Source organism: Heptranchias perlo, chromosome 18 (genome assembly GCF_035084215.1).
Source record: "Heptranchias perlo isolate sHepPer1 chromosome 18, sHepPer1.hap1, whole genome shotgun sequence".
NCBI lineage: Eukaryota > Metazoa > Chordata > Chondrichthyes > Hexanchiformes > Hexanchidae > Heptranchias > Heptranchias perlo.
Genome location: NC_090342.1, coordinates 52,295,302 through 52,314,206, shown reverse-complemented (window position 1 = coordinate 52,314,206; position 18,905 = coordinate 52,295,302). Strand labels below are relative to the sequence as shown.

The 18,905-nt window shown below is 52.2% G+C and overlaps 1 protein-coding gene across 4 annotated transcripts in view; it reads left to right on the top strand.

Moving 5' to 3' along the window:
• The window catches only part of hipk2 (homeodomain interacting protein kinase 2), a 219,832-nt gene extending 208,918 nt beyond the window's left edge, over nucleotides 1-10,914 (top strand). For all 4 annotated transcript variants that reach the window (XM_067999916.1, XM_067999915.1, XM_067999914.1 and 1 more), the window contains exons 14-15: nucleotides 1,033-1,193; nucleotides 10,112-10,914. In XM_067999916.1, coding sequence (XP_067856017.1) covers nucleotides 1,033-1,193; nucleotides 10,112-10,576 — 626 coding nt within the window. In that variant the 3' untranslated portion in view covers nucleotides 10,577-10,914. The remainder of the gene's footprint in view (nucleotides 1-1,032; nucleotides 1,194-10,111) is intronic.
• The last annotated feature ends 7,991 nt before the right edge of the window (nucleotides 10,915-18,905 follow it).

The following is an 18,905-nucleotide window of genomic DNA, read 5'->3' as shown; positions in this document are numbered from 1 at the left end:
TCCTGCCGGTGGGACAGGACATACCCAGGGATGGTGATGGAAGAGTCTGGGACATTGGCTGAAAGGTATGATTCTGTGAGTATGGCTATGTCAGGCTGTTGCTTGACTAGTCTGTGGGACAGCTGTCCTAAATTTGGCACAAGTCCCCAGATGTTAGTGAGGACGACTTTGCAGGGTCGACTGGGCTTGATTTGCCTTTGTCGTGTCCGGTGCCTGTTGGTCCATCCGGTTTTATTCTTATGATGACTTTTTTTAGCGAGATTTTACAACTGAGTGGTTTGCTAGGCCATTTCAGAGGGCAATTAAGAATCAACCACATTGCTGTGGGTCTGGAGTCACATTTTGGCCAGACTGGGTAAGGATGGCAGGTTTCCTTCCCTAAAGGACATTAGTGAACCAGATGGGTTTTTACGACAATCAGGTAGTTTCATGGCCACCATTACTGATACTAGTATTATTTTAATTCCAGATTTTATTTAATTAATTGAATTTAAATTCCCCAGCTGCCGTGGCGGGATTTGAACTCATGACTCTGGATTATTGATCCAGGCCTCTGGATTACTAGTCCAGTAAAATAACCAATATGCTACCGTACCCTACTACAGTGAGTTGTCCCAAGGGACATCAACTTAGAGTACTGTGCACAGTTCTGGTCTCCATATTATAAAAAATATATAAAAGCAGTGGAGAAGGTGCAAAAAAGCTTCACAAGGATGATACCAGAACTGAGAGGATATACTTATCCGGAAAGACTGAGCAAGCTGGGGCTTTTTTCTCTGGACAGGAGAAGGTTGAGGGTGATCGAATAGAGATCTTTAAGATTATGAAGGGGTTCGATAGGGTCGACATAGAGAAGATGTTTCCACATGTAGGAGAGTCCAAAATTCGGGACCATAAATATAAGATAGTCACTAATAAATCCAATGGGGAATTCAGGAACAGATTCATGTCAATTAGAAAATTAAGCCTCAGGGTCTCCTTGCAGTTCAGCTGTGGTATTTCTTCTGCTTCCACACTCTTTCTACGTTTCAGGCACACAGGGGCAACATTCGTTGGGCCACAAGACCAAAAACTCCAGCACAGCAACATCCAGGACAAGCCACTCCTCAGGGAGTTACTCGGGGACAACATCTTACCGGCAACAGAGGTCGACAGCCCATTCCTTTCAACAGCAACCACTCAATCTCAGTCAGGTACCCAAACGCATGCCTTTAATTCAGTTTAATTAATTCAAAATCACGCTGACCACTTGCTCCTGATGAGAACATAAGAAATATGAGCAGGAGCAGGCCATATGGCCGCTCGAGCCTGCTCCACCATTCAGTAAGAACATGGCTGATCTTCCACCTCACCTCCACTTTCCCGCCCGATCCCCATATCCTTTGATTCCCTTAGTGTCCAAAATTTATCGATCTCAATCTTGAATATACTCAACATATCCACAGCCCTCTGGGGTAGAGAATTCTACCCGGCTGTAGTGCTGAAGACTTGTGCTCCAGAACTAGCCGTGCCTCCAGCCAAACTGCTCCAGTACAGCTACAACACTGGTATCTACCCGACAATGTGGAAAATTGCCCAGGTATGTCCTGTCCACAAAAAGCAGGACAAATCCAATCCGGCCAATTACCGCCCCATCAGTCTACTCTCAATCATCAGCAAAGTGATGGAAGGTGTCGTCGACAGTGCTATCAATCGGCACTTACTCACCAATAACCTGCTCACCGATGCTCAGTTTGGGTTCCGCCAGGACCACTTGGCTCCAGACTTCATTACGGCCTTGATTCAAACATGGACAAAAGAGCTGAATTCCAGAGGTGAGGTGAGAGTGACTGCCCTTGACATCAAGGCAGCATTTGACTGAGTGTGGCACCAAGGAGCCCTAGTAAAATTGAAGTCAATGGGAATCAGGGGGAAAACTTTCCAGTGGCTGGAGTCATACCTAGCACAAAGGAAGATGGTAGTGATTGTTGGAGGCCAATCATCTCAGCCCCAGGGCATTGCTGCAGGAGTTCCTCAAGGCAGTGTCCTAGGCCCAATCATCTTCAGCTGCTTCATCAATGACCTTCCCTCCATCATAAGGTCAGAAATGGGGATGTTCGCTGATGATTGCACAGTGTTCAGTTCTATTCGCAACCCCTCAAATAATGAAGCAGTCTGAGCCCCCATGCTGCAAGACCTGGACAACATCCAGGCTTGGGCTCATAAGTGGCAAGTAACATTCGTGCCAGACAAGTGCCAGGCAATGACCATCTCCAACAAGAGAGAGTCTAACCACCTCCCCTTGACATTCAACGGCATTACCATCGCCGAATCCCCCACCGTCAACATCCTGGGGGTCACCATTGACCAGAAACTTAACTGGACCAGCCATATAAATACTGTGGCTACAAGAGCAGGTCAGAGGCTGGGTATTCTGCGGCGAGTGACTCACCTCCTGACTCCCCAAAGCCTTTCCACAATCTACAAGGCACAAGTCAGGAGTGTGATGGAATACTCTCCACTTGCCTGGATGAGTGCAGCTCCAACAACAGTCAAGAAGCTCGACACCATCCAGGACAAAGCAGCCCGCTTGATTGGCACCCCATCCACCACCCTAAACATTCACTCCCTTCACCACCGGCGCACAGTGGCTGCAGTGTGTACCATCCACAGGATGCACTGCAGCAACTCGCCAAGGCTTCTTCGACAGCACCTCCCAAACCTGTGACCTCTACCATCTAGAAGGACAAGGGCAGCAGGTACATGGGAGCAACATCACCTGCACGTTTCCCTCCAAGTCACACACCATCCCGACTTGGAAATATATCGCCGTTCCTTCATTGTCGCTGGGTCAAAATCCTGGAACTCCCTTCCCAACAGGACTGTGGGAGAACCTTCACCACACGGACTGCAGCGGTTCAAGAAGGCGGCTCACCACCACCTTCTCAAGGGCAATTAGAGATGGACAATAAATGTTGGCCTCGCCCGCGATGCCCACATCCCATGAACGAATAAAAAAAAACATTCACAACCCTCTGAGTGAAGAAATTCTTCCTCATCTCGGTCCTAAATGGCTGACCTCTTATCTGTGGACTATGACCCCAAGTTCTCGACTCTCCGGTCAGGGGAAACAACCTCTCAGCAGCTACCCTGTCAAGACCTCTAAGAATTTTATACGTTTCAATGAGATCACCTCTCATTCTTCTAAAATCCAGAGAATATAGGTCCATTCTACTCAATCTTTCCTCATAGGACAACCCTCTCATCCCAGGAATCAATCTAGTGAACCTTCGTTGCACCCCCTTTAAGGCAAGTATATCCTTCCTTAGGTGAGGAGACCAAAACTGTACACAGTACTCCAGGTGTGGTCTCACCAGAGCCCTATATAATTGCAGCAAGACCTCGTTACTCTGATAGTCCAACCCACTTCCGTTTTCCCTTCCCCAGCTCCTGATCTCAGTCCACTCGCTCCTGTTCTCAGTCCCTTCGCTCCTGATCACTGTCCGCTCGCTCCTGACCTCAGTCCGCTCGCTCCTGACCTCAGTCCGCTTGCTTCTGACCTCACTCCGCTCGCTCCTGACCTCAGTCCGCTCGCTTCTGACCTCAGTCCGCTCGCTTCTGACCTCAGTCCGCTCGCTCCTGATCACTGTCCGCTCGCTCCTGATCACTGTCCGCTCGCTCCTGATCACTGTCCGCTCGCTCCTGATCACTGTCCGCTCGCTCCTGACCTCAGTCCGCTCGCACCTGATCACTGTCCGCTCGCTTCTGACCTCAGTCCGCTCGCTTCTGACCTCAGTCCGCTCGCTCCTGATCACTGTCCGCTCGCTCCTGACCTCAGTCCGCTCGCACCTGATCACTGTCCGCTCGCTCCTGATCACTGTCCGCTCGCTCCTGACCTCAGTCCACTCGCTCCTGATCACTGTCCGCTCGCTCCTGACCTCAGTCCGCTCGCTCCTGATCACTGTCCGCTCGCTCCTGACCTCAGTCCGCTCGCACCTGACCTCAGTCCGCTCGCACCTGATCACTGTCCGCTCGCTCCTGACCTCAGTCCGCTCGCACCTGATCTCAGTCCGCTCGCTCCTGATCACTGTCCGCTCGCTCCTGATCACTGTCCGCTCGCTCCTGACCTCAGTCCGCTCGCTCCTGATCACTGTCCGCTCGCTCCTGACCTCAGTCCGCTCGCTCCTGATCACTGTCCGCTCGCTCCTGACCTCAGTCCGCTCGCTCCTGACCTCAGTCCGCTCGCTCCTGATCTCAGTCCGCTCGCTCCTGACCTCAGTCCGCTCGCACCTGATCACTGACCGCTCGCACCTGATCACTGTCCGCTCGCTCCTGACCTCAGTCCGCTCGCTCCTGACCTCAGTCCGCTCGCTCCTGACCTCAGTCCGCTCGCACCTGATCACTGACCGCTCGCTCCTGATCACTGTCCGCTCGCTCCTGATCACTGTCCGCTCGCTCCTGATCACTGTCCGCTCGCTCCTGATCACTGTCCGCTCGCTCCTGACCTCAGTCCGCTCGCACCTGATCACTGACCGCTCGCTCCTGACCTCAGTCCGCTCGCTCCTGATCACTGTCCGCTCGCTCCTGACCTCAGTCCGCTAGCACCTGATCACTGTCCGCTCGCACCTGATCACTGTCCGCTCGCACCTGATCACTGTCCGCTCGCACCTGATCACTGTCCGCTCGCTCCTGACCTCAGTCCGCTCGCACCTGATCACTGTCCGCTTGCACCTGATCACTGACCGCTCGCTCCTGTTCACTGACCGCTCGCTCCTGATCACTGTCCGCTCGCTCCTGATCACTGTCCGCTTGCACCTGATCACTGTCCGCTCGCTCCTGATCACTGTCCGCTCGCTCCTGATCACTGTCCGCTCGCTCCTGACCTCAGTCCGCTCGCTCCTGATCACTGTCCGCTCGCACCTGATCACTGTCCGCTTGCACCTGATCACTGTCCGCTCGCTCCTGACCTCAGTCCGCTTGCACCTGATCACTGTCCGCTCGCTCCTGATCACTGTCCGCTCGCTCCTGATCACTGTCCGCTCGCTCCTGACCTCAGTCCGCTCGCTCCTGATCACTGTCCGCTCGCTCCTGATCACTGTCCGCTTGCACCTGATCACTGACCGCTCGCTCCTGATCACTGTCCGCTTGCACCTGATCACTGTCCGCTCGCTCCTGACCTCAGTCCGCTCGCTCCTGATCACTGTCCGCTCGCTCCTGATCACTGTCCGCTCGCTCCTGACCTCAGTCCGCTCGCACCTGATCACTGTCCGCTCGCTCCTGATCACTGTCCGCTCGCACCTGATCACTGTCCGCTCGCACCTGATCACTGTCCGCTCGCTCCTGACCTCACTCCGCTCGCTCCTGATCACTGTCCGCTCGCTCCTGATCACTGTCCGCTCGCTCCTGATCACTGTCCGCTCGCTCCTGATCACTGTCCGCTCGCTCCTGATCACTGTCCGCTCGCTCCTGATCACTGTCCGCTCGCACCTGATCACTGTCCGCTCGCACCTGATCACTGTCCGCTCGCTCCTGATCACTGTCCGCTCGCACCTGATCACTGTCCGCTCGCACCTGATCACTGTCCGCTCGCTCCTGATCACTGTCCGCTCGCTCCTGATCACTGTCCGCTCGCTCCTGACCTCACTTCACTCGCTCCTGATCACTGTCCGCTCGCTCCTGATCACTGTCCGCTCGCACCTGATCACTGTCCGCTCGCTCCTGATCACTGTCCGCTCGCTCCTGATCACTGTCCGCTCGCTCTTGACCTCAGTCCGCTCGCTCTTGACCTCAGTCCGCTCGCTCCTGATCACTGTCCGCTCGCTCCTGATCACTGTCCGCTCGCTCTTGACCTCAGTCCGCTCGCTCTTGACCTCAGTCCGCTCGCACCTGACCTCAGTCCGCTCGCTACTGATCACTGTCCGCTCGCTCCTGACCTCAGTCCGCTCGCACCTGATCACTGTCCGCTCGCACCTGATCACTGTCCGCTCGCTCCTGATCACTGTCCGCTCGCTCCTGATCACTGTCCGCTCGCTCCTGATCACTGTCCGCTCGCTCCTGATCACTGTCCGCTCGCTCCTGATCACTGTCCGCTCGCTCCTGATCACTGTCCGCTCGCTCCTGACCTCAGTCCGCTCGCTCCTGATCACTGTCCGCTTGCACCTGATCACTGTCCGCTCGCTCCTGATCACTGTCCGCTCGCTCCTGATCACTGTCCGCTCGCTCCTGATCACTGTCCGCTCGCTCCTGACCTCAGTCCGCTCGCTCCTGATCACTGTCCGCTTGCACCTGATAACTGTCCGCTCGCTCTTGACCTCAGTCCGCTCGCTCTTGACCTCAGTCCGCTCGCTCTTGACCTCAGTCCGCTCGCTCGTGACCTCAGTCCGCTTGCACTTGATCACTGTCCACTCGCTCCTGACCTCAGTCCGCTCGCTCCTGACCTCAGTCCGCTCGCTCCTGACCTCAGTCCGCTCGCTCCTGACCTCAGTCCGCTTGCACTTGATCACTGTCCACTCGCACCTGATCACTGTCCACTCGCTCCTGACCTCAGTCCGCTCGCTCCTGACCTCAGTCCGCTCGCTCCTGACCTCAGTCCGCTCGCACCTGATCACTGTCCGCTCGCTCCTGATCACTGTCCGCTCGCTCCTGACCTCAGTCCGCTCGCTCCTGACCTCAGTCCGCTCGCTCCTGATCACTGTCCGCTCGCTCCTGACCTCACTCCGCTCGCACCTGATCACTGACCGCTCGCTCCTGACCTCAGTCCGCTCGCTCCTGACCTCAGTCCGCTCGCTCCTGATCACTGTCCGCTCGCACCTGATCACTGTCCGCTCGCACCTGATCACTGTCCGCTCGCTCCTGATCACTGTCCGCTCGCACCTGATCACTGTCCGCTCGCACCTGATCACTGTCCGCTCGCACCTGATCACTGTCCGCTCGCTCCTGACCTCAGTCCGCTCGCTCCTGATCACTGTCCGCTCGCACCTGATCACTGTCCGCTCGCTCCTGACCTCAGTCCGCTCGCTCCTGATCACTGTCCGCTCGCTCCTGATCACTGTCCGCTCGCTCCTGATCACTGTCCGCTCGCTCCTGATCACTGTCCGCTCGCTCCTGACCTCAGTCCGCTCGCTCCTGATCACTGTCCGCTCGCTCCTGATCACTGTCCGCTCGCTCCTGATCACTGTCCGCTCGCTCCTGACCTCAGTCCGCTCGCTCCTGATCACTGTCGGCTCGCTCCTGACCTCAGTCCGCTCGCTCCTGATCACTGTCCGCTCGCTCCTGATCACTGTCCGCTCGCTCCTGATCACTGTCCGCTCGCTCCTGACCTCAGTCCGCTCACTCCTGATCACTGTCCGCTCGCTCCTGATCACTGTCTGCTCGCTCCTGACCTCAGTCCGCTCGCTCCTGACCTCAGTCCGCTCGCTCCTGATCACTGTCCGCTCGCTCCTGATCACTGTCTGCTCGCTCCTGACCTCAGTCCGCTCGCTCCTGATCACTGTCCGCTCGCTCCTGATCACTGTCCGCTCGCACCTGATCACTGTCCGCTCGCACCTGATCACTGTCCGCTCGCACCTGATCACTGTCCGCTCGCACCTGACCTCAGTCCGCTCGCTCCTGACCTCAGTCCGCTCGCTCCTGATCACTGTCCGCTCGCACCTGATCACTGTCCGCTCGCTCCTGACCTCAGTCCGCTCGCTCCTGATCACTGTCCGCTCGCTCCTGATCACTGTCCGCTCGCTCCTGATCACTGTCCGCTCGCTCCTGATCACTGTCCGCTCGCTCCTGACCTCAGTCCGCTCGCTCCTGATCACTTTCCGCTCGCTCCTGATCACTGTCCGCTCGCTCCTGATCACTGTCCGCTCGCTCCTGACCTCAGTCCGCTCGCTCCTGATCACTGTCGGCTCACTCCTGACCTCAGTCCGCTCGCTCCTGATCACTGTCCGCTCGCTCCTGATCACTGTCCGCTCGCTCCTGATCACTGTCCGCTCGCTCCTGACCTCAGTCCGCTCGCTCCTGATCACTGTCCGCTCGCTCCTGATCACTGTCCGCTCGCTCCTGATCACTGTCCGCTCGCTCCTGACCTCAGTCCGCTCGCTCCTGATCACTGTCCGCTCGCTCCTGATCACTGTCCGCTCGCTCCTGATCACTGTCCGCTCGCTCCTGATCACTGTCCGCTCGCTCCTGATCACTGTCCGCTCGCACCTGATCACTGTCCGCTCGCTCCTGATAACTGTCCGCTCGCTCCTGATCACTGTCCGCTCGCTCTTGACCTCAGTCCGCTCGCTTCTGACCTCAGTCCGCTCGCTCCTGATCACTGTCCACTCGCACCTGATAACTGTCCGCTCGCACCTGATCACTGACCGCTCGCTCCTGATCATTGTCCGCTCGCACCTGATCACTGACCGCTCGCTCCTGATCACTGTCCGCTCGCTCTTGACCTCAGTCCGCTCGCTCCTGATCACTGTCCGCTCGCTCTTGACCTCAGTCCGCTCGCTCCTGATCACTGTCCGCTCGCACCTGATCACTGTCCGCTTGCACCTGATCACTGACCGCTCGCTCCTGATCACTGTCCGCTCGCTCCTGATCACTGTCCGCTCGCTCCTGACCTCAGTCCGCTCGCTCCTGACCTCAGTCCGCTCGCTCCTGACCTCAGTCCGCTCGCACCTGATCACTGTCCGCTCGCTCCTGACCTCACTCCGCTCGCACCTGATCACTGACCGCTCGCTCCTGACCTCAGTCCGCTCGCTCCTGACCTCAGTCCGCTCGCTCCTGACCTCAGTCCGCTCGCTCCTGATCACTGTCCGCTCGCTCCTGATCACTGTCCGCTCGCTCCTGACCTCACTCCGCTCGCACCTGATCACTGACCGCTCGCTCCTGATCACTGTCCGCTCGCTCCTGACCTCAGTCCGCTCGCTCCTGATCTCAGTCCGCTCGCTCCTGACCTCAGTCCGCTCGCTCCTGACCTCAGTCCGCTCGCTCCTGATCACTGTCCGCTCGCTCCTGACCTCAGTCCGCTCGCTCCTGATCACTGTCCGCTCGCTCCTGATCACTGTCCGCTCGCTCCTGACCTCAGTCCGCTCGCTCCTGATCACTGTCCGCTCGCTCCTGACCTCAGTCCGCTCGCTCCTGATCACTGTCCGCTCGCTCCTGATCACTGTCCGCTCGCTCCTGACCTCAGTCCGCTCGCTCCTGATCACTGTCCGCTTGCTCCTGACCTCAGTCCGCTCACTCCTGACCTCAGTCCGCTCGCTCCTGACCTCAGTCCGCTCGCTCCTGACCTCAGTCCGCTCGCTCCTGATCACTGTCCGCTCGCACCTGATCACTGACCGCTCGCTCCTGATCACTGTCCGCTCGCACCTGATCACTGTCCGCTCGCTCCTGACCTCAGTCCGCTCGCTCCTGACCTCAGTCCGCTCGCTCCTGATCACTGTCCGCTTGCTCCTGACCTCAGTCCGCTCGCTCCTGACCTCAGTCCGCTCGCTCCTGACCTCAGTCCGCTCGCTCCTGATCACTGTCCACTCGCTCCTGATCACTGTCCGCTCGCTCCTGACCTCAGTCCGCTCGCTCCTGATCACTGTACACTCGCTCCTGATCTCTGTCCGCTCGCTCCTGATCACTGTCCGCTCGCTCCTGATCACTGTACACTCGCTCCTGATCTCTGTCCGCTCATTCCTGATCGCTGCCCGCTCGCTCCTGATCTCAGTCCATGCGCTCCTGATGAAGTGTGGCTGGGATCTCTCCAGTTGTGAGGAGAGGATCGAGTGTGGCTGGGATCCCTCCAGTTGTGAGGAGAGGATCGAGTGTGGCTGGGATCCCTCCAGTTGTGAGGACAGGATCGAGTGTGGCTGGGATCCCTCCAGTTGTGAGGAGAGGATCGAGTGTGGCTGGGATCCCTCCAGTTGTGAGGAGAGGATCGAGTGTGGCTGGGATCCCTCCAGTTGTGAGGAGAGGATCGAGTGTGACTGGGATCCCTCCAGTTGTGAGGAGAGGATCGAGTGTGACTGGGATCCCTCAAATCGGTGTTATCAGGGGGAAAGGAAAGTGATTGAAATATAATAGAAATGTTTCTGGAGCTGATCTTGTTCGGTCATTCGATGTCTTGCCTTCTACCTCAGTTAACAATGTGTTTGCCCTTTAGGCTCAGCAACATGTGACAGGCATCCAGGAGCGGAGTGGGAACCACGGACATCGAAGGCAGCAGGCGTACATCACACCGACCATCGCACAGGCCCCCTACTCCTTCCCACACCGTAGTCCTTCGCACACCACCATGCATCCTCATCTGGCGGCGGCTCATCTACCGGGGCAGCCTCATCTATACACCTACGCCACGCCTGCCGCCCTGGGGCCCACGGGCACGGTGGCTCACCTCGTGGCATCGCAGGGCTCTGCTAGGCACGCCTACGCCACCCATCCAGGAGGGATAGTCCACCAAGTGCCCGTTGGCATGGGGCCGAGGGTACTGCCGTCTCCCACCATCCACCCAAGTCAGTACCAAGCCCAGTTTGCCCACCAGACATACATCAATGCTTCACCAGCCTCAGCCGTCTACACCGGATACCCACTGAGCCCAACCAAGGTAAACCAGTACCCCTACCTTTAAGACTGGAGATCAACAAAACGTTGAATTGAATTAAAACAAGCAACAATACATCTCGCACTTGAGAAGGTTCTTGAGAAACGAGCTAGGAGGAAGAGTGCTAAGTCACGGAATGAGAAGTTTATTAAAATAAAACTTTTCACCAACTTTTCATTTGAAAGCCTGACAATTCACCTCTGGCCAGTGACGATGACCTTCGAAGGGAAGTCAAGCAAAGGATCGGTGGGAGATACTTAATCGCTGAAATATTTTTAAGGACCTGCGACTGTGGGACCCTGGAAGCTACTCTGAAAGTTTGGTCAAAGTTTTATCGATGAAGTTCAGTAAATGTACTATAGTTGTTGACTTTCCCAATTTTAGTTTCTTTTAATTTTTTTTAAAAAACAAAAAGAGCTGCTCTTCCTTTCTTAAATAAAACCCTCCTTGTGAAGGTCGAGGTTGCCAGGGCCCCCTTTAGAATGTAGAGAGACGAGGAAAGCTTCATTCAATGATATGATACCAATAGATATTACTCGTGATTGCACAACCATGATTCAACCTAGCTCTGTTCTTAAGGCATGTTAGTTGTGACTGTCCTGAGCTCCACTCTGTGTGTGTGTGTGTGTGTGTGTGTGTGCTGATCTTGCTGTCTGTGGTTTCTTCAGCACAGAGCTTCCTGTCGTCTTTGGTTTCGAACATATTCCCTTGTAGTGCCTTACAGAAAAGGGTGAGAGTTCCTCCAGGTTTTCGACAGATCTAACGGAGGTGGAGTTAACACTGAGGCGACTCTTGGGCGTGACGCTCCCAGGTGACAGGAAGGACTGACTATAAGACCGTGGGGGTGGGGGGGGGGGGGGGAATACGCGGTCTCCGAGTTTCCTTGCCCTGTCCCATCTCGCGGCTGCAGCTCCACAGGTGTTGGCAGCTCCCCGTTCCCTTGCCCGAGTGCCCAGCCGGTGTAGGCAGAAGAAAGTAAAGTCTGAAGCAATAAAGTGCCATTTGACTCATCAAGCCCAGTCCAGCAAGAGTCTGCGTATGATTATTGTATCATAGACCTCTTCCCCCTCCCCTCGGCCTGCCCAATTGATTCCCCAATTTAAGCAACACCCACCTCTCTGAAAGCAATATCAAGCCGTGCCATCAATAACTCTGATAACCCTCAGTTTCCCTCCTCAAAGGTGCCAATTGCCCTTGAATTTACTTTCCCTGGACAAGTTAGTGTTGGCAGGCAATTCAACCATGGAAGGCATTACAGCGCCCCTGGTCTTGTCAAGAGGTGTGCACCAGTGGGAGGGGATAAAATTGAAAGACAAAAGAAGTGAAAGAAGGCCATATGGAGCTGCAGTGGCTCCAAATATTCGATGGTAATTGGAATATATGGGGTGCGGGTGCATTATTTCAAACACTGACAGCGACTGTACTGTGATGGATGGAGACAGTCTGGTCTGTCTTCACAGTGAATAACCTTGCAGTGCAGTTCGAATGTGTTCACAAATTGCGGATTCAGCCAGCTGAAATTTGCCTCACGATTGGCTATGAAAATGGACAGGCTGCGCTTAACTCTTCGTGAGATTCAAGGGGATGCTCGACCTGCTTTGAGGTGTCCGAGGAGAATGCGAGTGCAGTGACCAGCTAGCTCCTGGGTTCATGGTCCCTCGTGCCCTCAGACTCGAGTGCTCCAGCTAGCCTCAATGCCTTGGCCTATGGACGGGAAGAGTTAACCAGAGTTCCTGTGTGGGTGTGTTGGTGGGGTTGGGCGGGGGGGAATGTTGTATGAGGGCAAGATCGGGCTGGATTGTGATTGACTAGCCAGCCAGCAGTCACTATCTAGGCTCACATATGGATAATGGCTGCTCGGGATAGGCACTGGAGATCTGCTGGTCCCAGTGGAACCATTGTCTCAGCAAGAGTCAGCACTTTCAGAACCTGGGGGGTGAGGGTTGAGGTGGAAGAAAATCGGAATGAACAAAAAGCCCAACCTCACAGAGTGTCAGGGCAGTTGGCCCATTCCGGTGCCGCCTTCAAAAACAAGTCGACTTCAGTCTACCAAAACACTCTGCTTCTGTTTTTTTCTCGGAAGAAAATGTTTCCTCCGTGACTGCACCCAAGTCTCATCTTAATATTGCCTGCCTTTTTCAATTAAACGAGCAAGAGCCGCCGTCTCTACTTTAGAGCATCGCTCGCTTACGGAGACTCAAGATTGGACTGTTTCCTGCCGACCATGTATCACATGATAACATGTTGTCCCGCACACAAACAGGACACTTTTTTCTGCCAATTTTCTCCCCTCCCCTCCCAGTTCCTTGGACTTGAGATGCAGATCAGCCCTGATTTAATTAAATGGCAGAACAGACTCAAGGGGCTGAATGGCCTTCTCCTGTCCTATTTTCTTCCCTTTCCCAAAGATGCTCATTTGTGGTACCCTGCTGGAGCCTTGAGGGCGAAGGTCAGTCGGCTGTTCCTCCCCAGGGGTAACCACAGCTGAGCCCAATCCTGTCTGCACATGCTCACTTCCCACAGGACGCGCTGGATGGTGACCAGGAGAGATCTGGCCGGAGGGGATGGGGAATTCTGCTCTCCCCACCTCGCTGACCCAAGATCAGCTGCCCCCTACTGTCACCGCAGCTGAGTTCAGCACAGACCATGGATCGGAACTGGGACTTTCGCGGGCTGTGCAGCTCAGCGGCACACTGACCTAACCAGCAGAGGCATGAGAGGAGTGGAACAGACAGTTTTAAGAAAGGACCTACTACAGTACCAGTGATTCTGACTGGCCCTGGATTCCCATGACACTTCTGTACTGTGAGTTTGATTGCCACCTGGTGGTGACAAGCATCATGTGTGAGGGGGAAAAAAGGCAGGTTGAGAAACGAAACAAAGTGCAGGAATCTTTTTAAGTGGTGTGAAGTCACAGGCAAGTTAGGCGTCATCTCCTTGAAATATTTTTTAAGGATAATGAATGTTTTAAAAGCAGATAGTAATGATAATGAGCAGAATTTCCTTGATCACTGCACAGATTTGTGACTAGCATTTTTGAAAAAAACATTTCAATTTTCCCTTGTCAGTGTGATAGTTAGTCTTCACGTTTAGCTGCTGTTTTAAACTTTTTGAATTAGTGTTCATTTTTTTTCACTCAGTTCATTCGTTTTCTTTCTGTAGACAACCAGCTCCGCACGTTTTAGTGGGAACCATTTCATTTCTTTCTCTGCCTGTTTGTTTCAAGCTGTGCTGTGTTTGTTTCTTTTTAGAGCAGTGTTGTCCAATGGAAATCACTGACTAGCCACAGGTCTGGCTATAGCCACCCAGGTTAAGTCACATGCACAAATTTTAATACACACACTCACACAATTCAGGTAAATGTACTTCACGTGTACATATTTACTTAACAAACATCTACCACCATTCAGTAACCAAGGACGTTAAGCACTCACAACTATCAAAAAAACACACTGCTTTTCGTCTTACCGTTTACCAGCAAAGGCATAAAAAGGTTAAAGTTCACATGCACACGCCATGCAGACATGAGTATTGAGATCATATGCCCAACGATGGTACCTATTACTCTTTTTTTAATGCAATTAGCCACATCTAGATTCCCAATTTGCCACATGTGGCTAGTGGCTAACGAATTGGACAACACTGATCTAGCGCAGGTAACTGGTAGAAAGTTGAAGATGTGGTGATTGCATTTTCCACACAGAGAGATTGCTGTAATCGAGTGGTTGTTGGGTTGTTAAAGGTCGACGTAAGCTGTGTCAGCTCTTTTAAGTCGGGTTCAATGGCTGGTCCTGGAATAACTGCACTGGAACATTCCCACGGGCTGGATTATTATATAATGACACCCGCGGTCGCTGTGTGTTCTGAAGGCCGGGCCTTGTACTTGTACCAGCTGCAACCCAGTCGAGGAGAGAGTCGGTTGTGGGTGTGGGTGAGGGTGTGGAGGGAGGAATAAATCACACACACACACAAAAAAAATGGCTCTTGTCACCAAAGAAACCACATTTTATTGGATTATGTGTGCTTTGCTGCCCCTTGACTGCCAGGCTCTTTCGTGAAGCTTTCTTTACCTTGTTAGGAGGAGGGAGCCGGAACTTGTTCCTCTTCATGTGTAACTAACTCTTGCTTCCCAACTTTATTTTTTTTTCTTTGGGTGGGAATTTCTTAAAGGTTCTAACGGTTACTGGCATTGCTGCTATTTTGATGTATTTAAACATTCGAGTGAGTCCGTATCTGTTCTGTATGTATATTCATATATTTATATATAAAAAAAAGAGGAAAAAAAAATTGTTCCTAATCATTAAATCCAGGAAGGGAAGGGGCACGAAAATCTACTGATTGCAAGGAAAAGTGAGCTGTCTGCACGGCTTAGGTCTTAACTCACACAGGAATCAATTTTTATTCTGTTTAGTGCATATATACATGTACCTTTTAATGGTGTATTGAGATGGAAGCATTAGTCAACTCAACGCCAACACGAAGCCCCTCTCCCCCACCCCCTGAAACCGTTGGGTGGGTGCAGGGTTGGGGTGAGGGGGGGTCAGTGTTGACTTTGAGAGGATTAACTAATTACAAGTACGTAAGTGTTTTATTGGAGAACTGTGCGTGGCTGGAGTTTCTGGGTGGCCTCAAGTCCCTTTGATGCCTGACTTTGTTCCACCATACCTCCTTCTTTAGGTACCTTGCTGCTCGCTGCAGTTTGGGTGCTTAAAATTAACTGGCCACCTTTAAGCTTGTTGATCGATTAAAATGCTAAGGCGAAGATGCGTTTTTGAGCATCTTAACAATTTGGCTAAAAGTGCCTTTATCTCGGAAGCCCTTCAATGTACATTGGCAAGAGAGCGCATGGCTCTTAAAGAGGACGGGTTTAAAACACACACCAGAAAACAGAGCCAATTTACTGATGCCAAGTGCGGTGCAGAGACAGAGCTACAACACTGGCCACGACTCTCCGATGCAGGCCCCCTTTGAGCACGGCATTGGGGAGTTTACTCTGTTAAACAGAAATGGGCCCATATTGGAGATGCTATCACATGTAACGAGTTATGGGAGGTGGATGTGAGAAGCATAGGGTTGCCAACTCTCCAGGATTGTCCTGGAGTCTCCAGGAATTAAAGATTAATCTCCCAAACACTACTGCGAGCAACCCAGGAGAAAAATCATAGGGGCGTTAAAAAATGGTGTGTTTTTTAAAATTTCTTTTAGATCTAAAAATATTGGGAGATGGGGGAAAATAATCTGTTGACCCGTGAGGTTGTGGGAGGTCATGTGAGAAAATCTCCAGGAATATGTCCAATCAGAGTTGGCAACCCTGAGAGAAGCATCTGGGCAAATCTGGGATTTAGAGGCGGGGGGGGGGGGGGGGAACCAGCACCAAAAAATATTTGCGGGTTATACCCCCTCATTCCCCCTCCCCGCCCACCCCCCCACGCTCCACTTGTTGCACCCATGTCGCATATTCTTTGTGAGGGTTGGCAAGTATAGTGGAACTGGGTCTAAAGAGACTCCAGCATTGCCGGAAACCTGTCTGTAATTTTATTTTTTGGGTGCATTTGATCTATACACACTACATTTCAGAATTTATTTTTTAGCTGCTAGGTTGCAGAAATTATTGTGCAGTTGTTATGGTTCTTTCTGTGGGCTGGAGCATATTCAGGTGCTGATGCTAATTTCATGGGTGATCTTTTTGTTACACAGACTAAACCAACCAAAACAAGATTTAAAAAAAAGAAACAATGGATGATTTAGTGCTGCATTGTCAGCAGGTTGTTTTTCTTTAAGCCTCAAAAACAAGGTGCCCTCAAATACATCATTGTGGATGGATACAATGGAGACACTCTGATGGAGTGGCTATTACGCCATAAAAATTGTCAGTTCTCTCTTCTCCCCTCCCTATCTATCCTGATTCCTTGCTGCCGTGCGGTTCTACGTGATGCCTTGCTCAAGTGGCCAATCTTCACATGTGAATCTCGATGCTGAGTGTGGGCAGGACACCCGAGGGCGTTTGGACACCCGAGTGGAAACCGCTGGATACTGATTAGCCACAGGGACCAAATAGGCCCAACTTTAGCACCCCTAACATTAGTCCAGCTGAAATCACCTTACTCAGCACGGATCTTGGACCTTCCCGTTCCCTGACTGAACTCACTGAGCTATCAGAGGAGGGTACCAGAGAAATTTAACAAACGTTTTAAGCTCACTCTGTGGCACTTGGTCTGCTTTCTATAATACATACCAACTCCAGCTTTGAATTGGAAGGAAAAGTGACGTTGGTAACTTGTACAGTTGCAACTGCGCTGAGAGGGAGAGGTGCGGGGAATTTAAAAGGCAGTATGAAGGAGTCCGGTGATGGGGTTGGAGAAGGGTTGAGGTTGCGATGTCTTTGATGTAGGATAATAGCATTGTGCGCGATTCACAAGAAGGAATAACAAGGGCTACAGTGGTTTGTGATGTAGTTGGTATATATTATAATTGCATTTAAGACGCTTCCGAGTGAGAGAAAGTTTTAAAAAGTCTATGATTTGATACTTTTATTTAAGGCAATTTTTTTTTACAAAAAAATAATTCAGTCAACTCTCCACCTGTACAACCTGTTGGTTAGGGAATTCCATCAAACAACTCAATGTTTCAAGCACTGTAGGGAATCCTAGTCATGTAAAGTGATCCAGGGTTGGACTCCTGGTGAGGAGAACTGAGTCTGAATCTCGGTCCCTGCTTGTGTTCACACACAATCGTCCTGCAGGGAATGACCTGACCAACCTTGGCCAGATTACAGGGGCAAAACTGCTGAGAGGTAGGTAGGGAAGTTCGCTGCCCTACCCTGCACACAGTGCCCTACCCTGCGCTGTCCTGCCCATATTGCCCTGCCCACACCACCCTGCTCTGCCGACACTGCCCTGCCCTGCCAACACTGCCTTGCCCTGCCCTGCCCACACTGACCTGCCCTACTTTCACTGCTCTGTCCTGCCCTACCCTGCACACACTGCCTTGCCCTGACCTGCCCTACCCACACTGCTACAGCACAGCTGGCCAGTCGATCAAGGAGCGACGTCCATGGCTGCTTGGGAGATAACCAACCACAGGCTGGAATTTGCCACCCTACCAACCAAGGACAGAATCGGGAAAAGATGCGAACGGAAAGTAAGAACGGTGAATAAGTCACACTGCACAGATCCAATCTCCTGTCACAAAAATCTTCATTCATTAGCCTTGATGACCTGGTAAACACCCAAGAATTCTTCCCTCCCAATTGTTACACGGGTTTGATTTTTGCTGTACCTGACAAGATGAGATCTAGTCCATGGTGGGTCACCATTTTGACTTTCCAAACCAATGGCTGTTTGGAATTAAAAGCCTTCCGGTCCCGGTGTCTGGGACGATCCCCCCCCCACCACCCCACCCCTCACTGATGTGACTTTCCAGGAATCTCACTTCAGATTGAATTGAGAGAAGAGGGGAGAAGGGGGAAAAAAGGGAATCTCAATGGTCAGTACAGGGCACATTTATTGCGTTCACACAAACCGTTGGACAGTCCGCACCTCCAGTAGCTGTGCTGCAAGTTGGACCTCCCCTCTCGAAGATATCTTTGGGTTTTTTTGAACTCAGAATTCCATCTCATCCTCGCTCAGTGCCAAGCCCTGGTAATCTGCATTAAACTCTCTGTAGGTTTGTGTATCAAAGTGTCACTCTATGTTTTTCTTTGTGGACTGTCTATTTTGCTCTGTGATATGTTGTCTTTTAAAGGCGGGGGTGGGGGGGGGGGGAGGAGTGAGATGTTGTAGGAATATATGTACAATGTAGAAACTTATATATTTGTCCCCATATTCTAGGTATGGTTACGAGAATGTTTATTTTACCGAATTGTAGAGTGTTTTAAAAAAACAAAATTCAGCCAGAAACTCAGTCGTAGCTACTAAACGCTTGTGTTTTTTTTTAATGATGTTGTGAGCTCACACTTAACTGTTTCAGTTGTAGGAGGGACGAGTGGAAATTTTATGGTCTCATCTTGAAACTAATATTAGAAGCATTGTAAATTTAAAGAGGATTTTAATGAAAAAAAATATAGAGTATATAGTTATTTTAACTGTTACTACTAACTGTGGGGAGAGAAGGGGTCTATTGTTGTGAACTGTTTAGCTTGTAGTTCACTGGTTGTTGATCATTTTTTCGGTCTCCAAGGTGAATCTGCTTATCTCCTAATCAGAATATATACACTCACATATGCATATTGTATATGTGTGGAAATGTAATCACACACTGTCTTGGATTTACATTAAACTGTTTTAAGTCACCGCAGGACCAGTCTGTGTGTGTGCCTACCTGCCAGTTTCCGTCACCGCTCACTATTTACACGCGT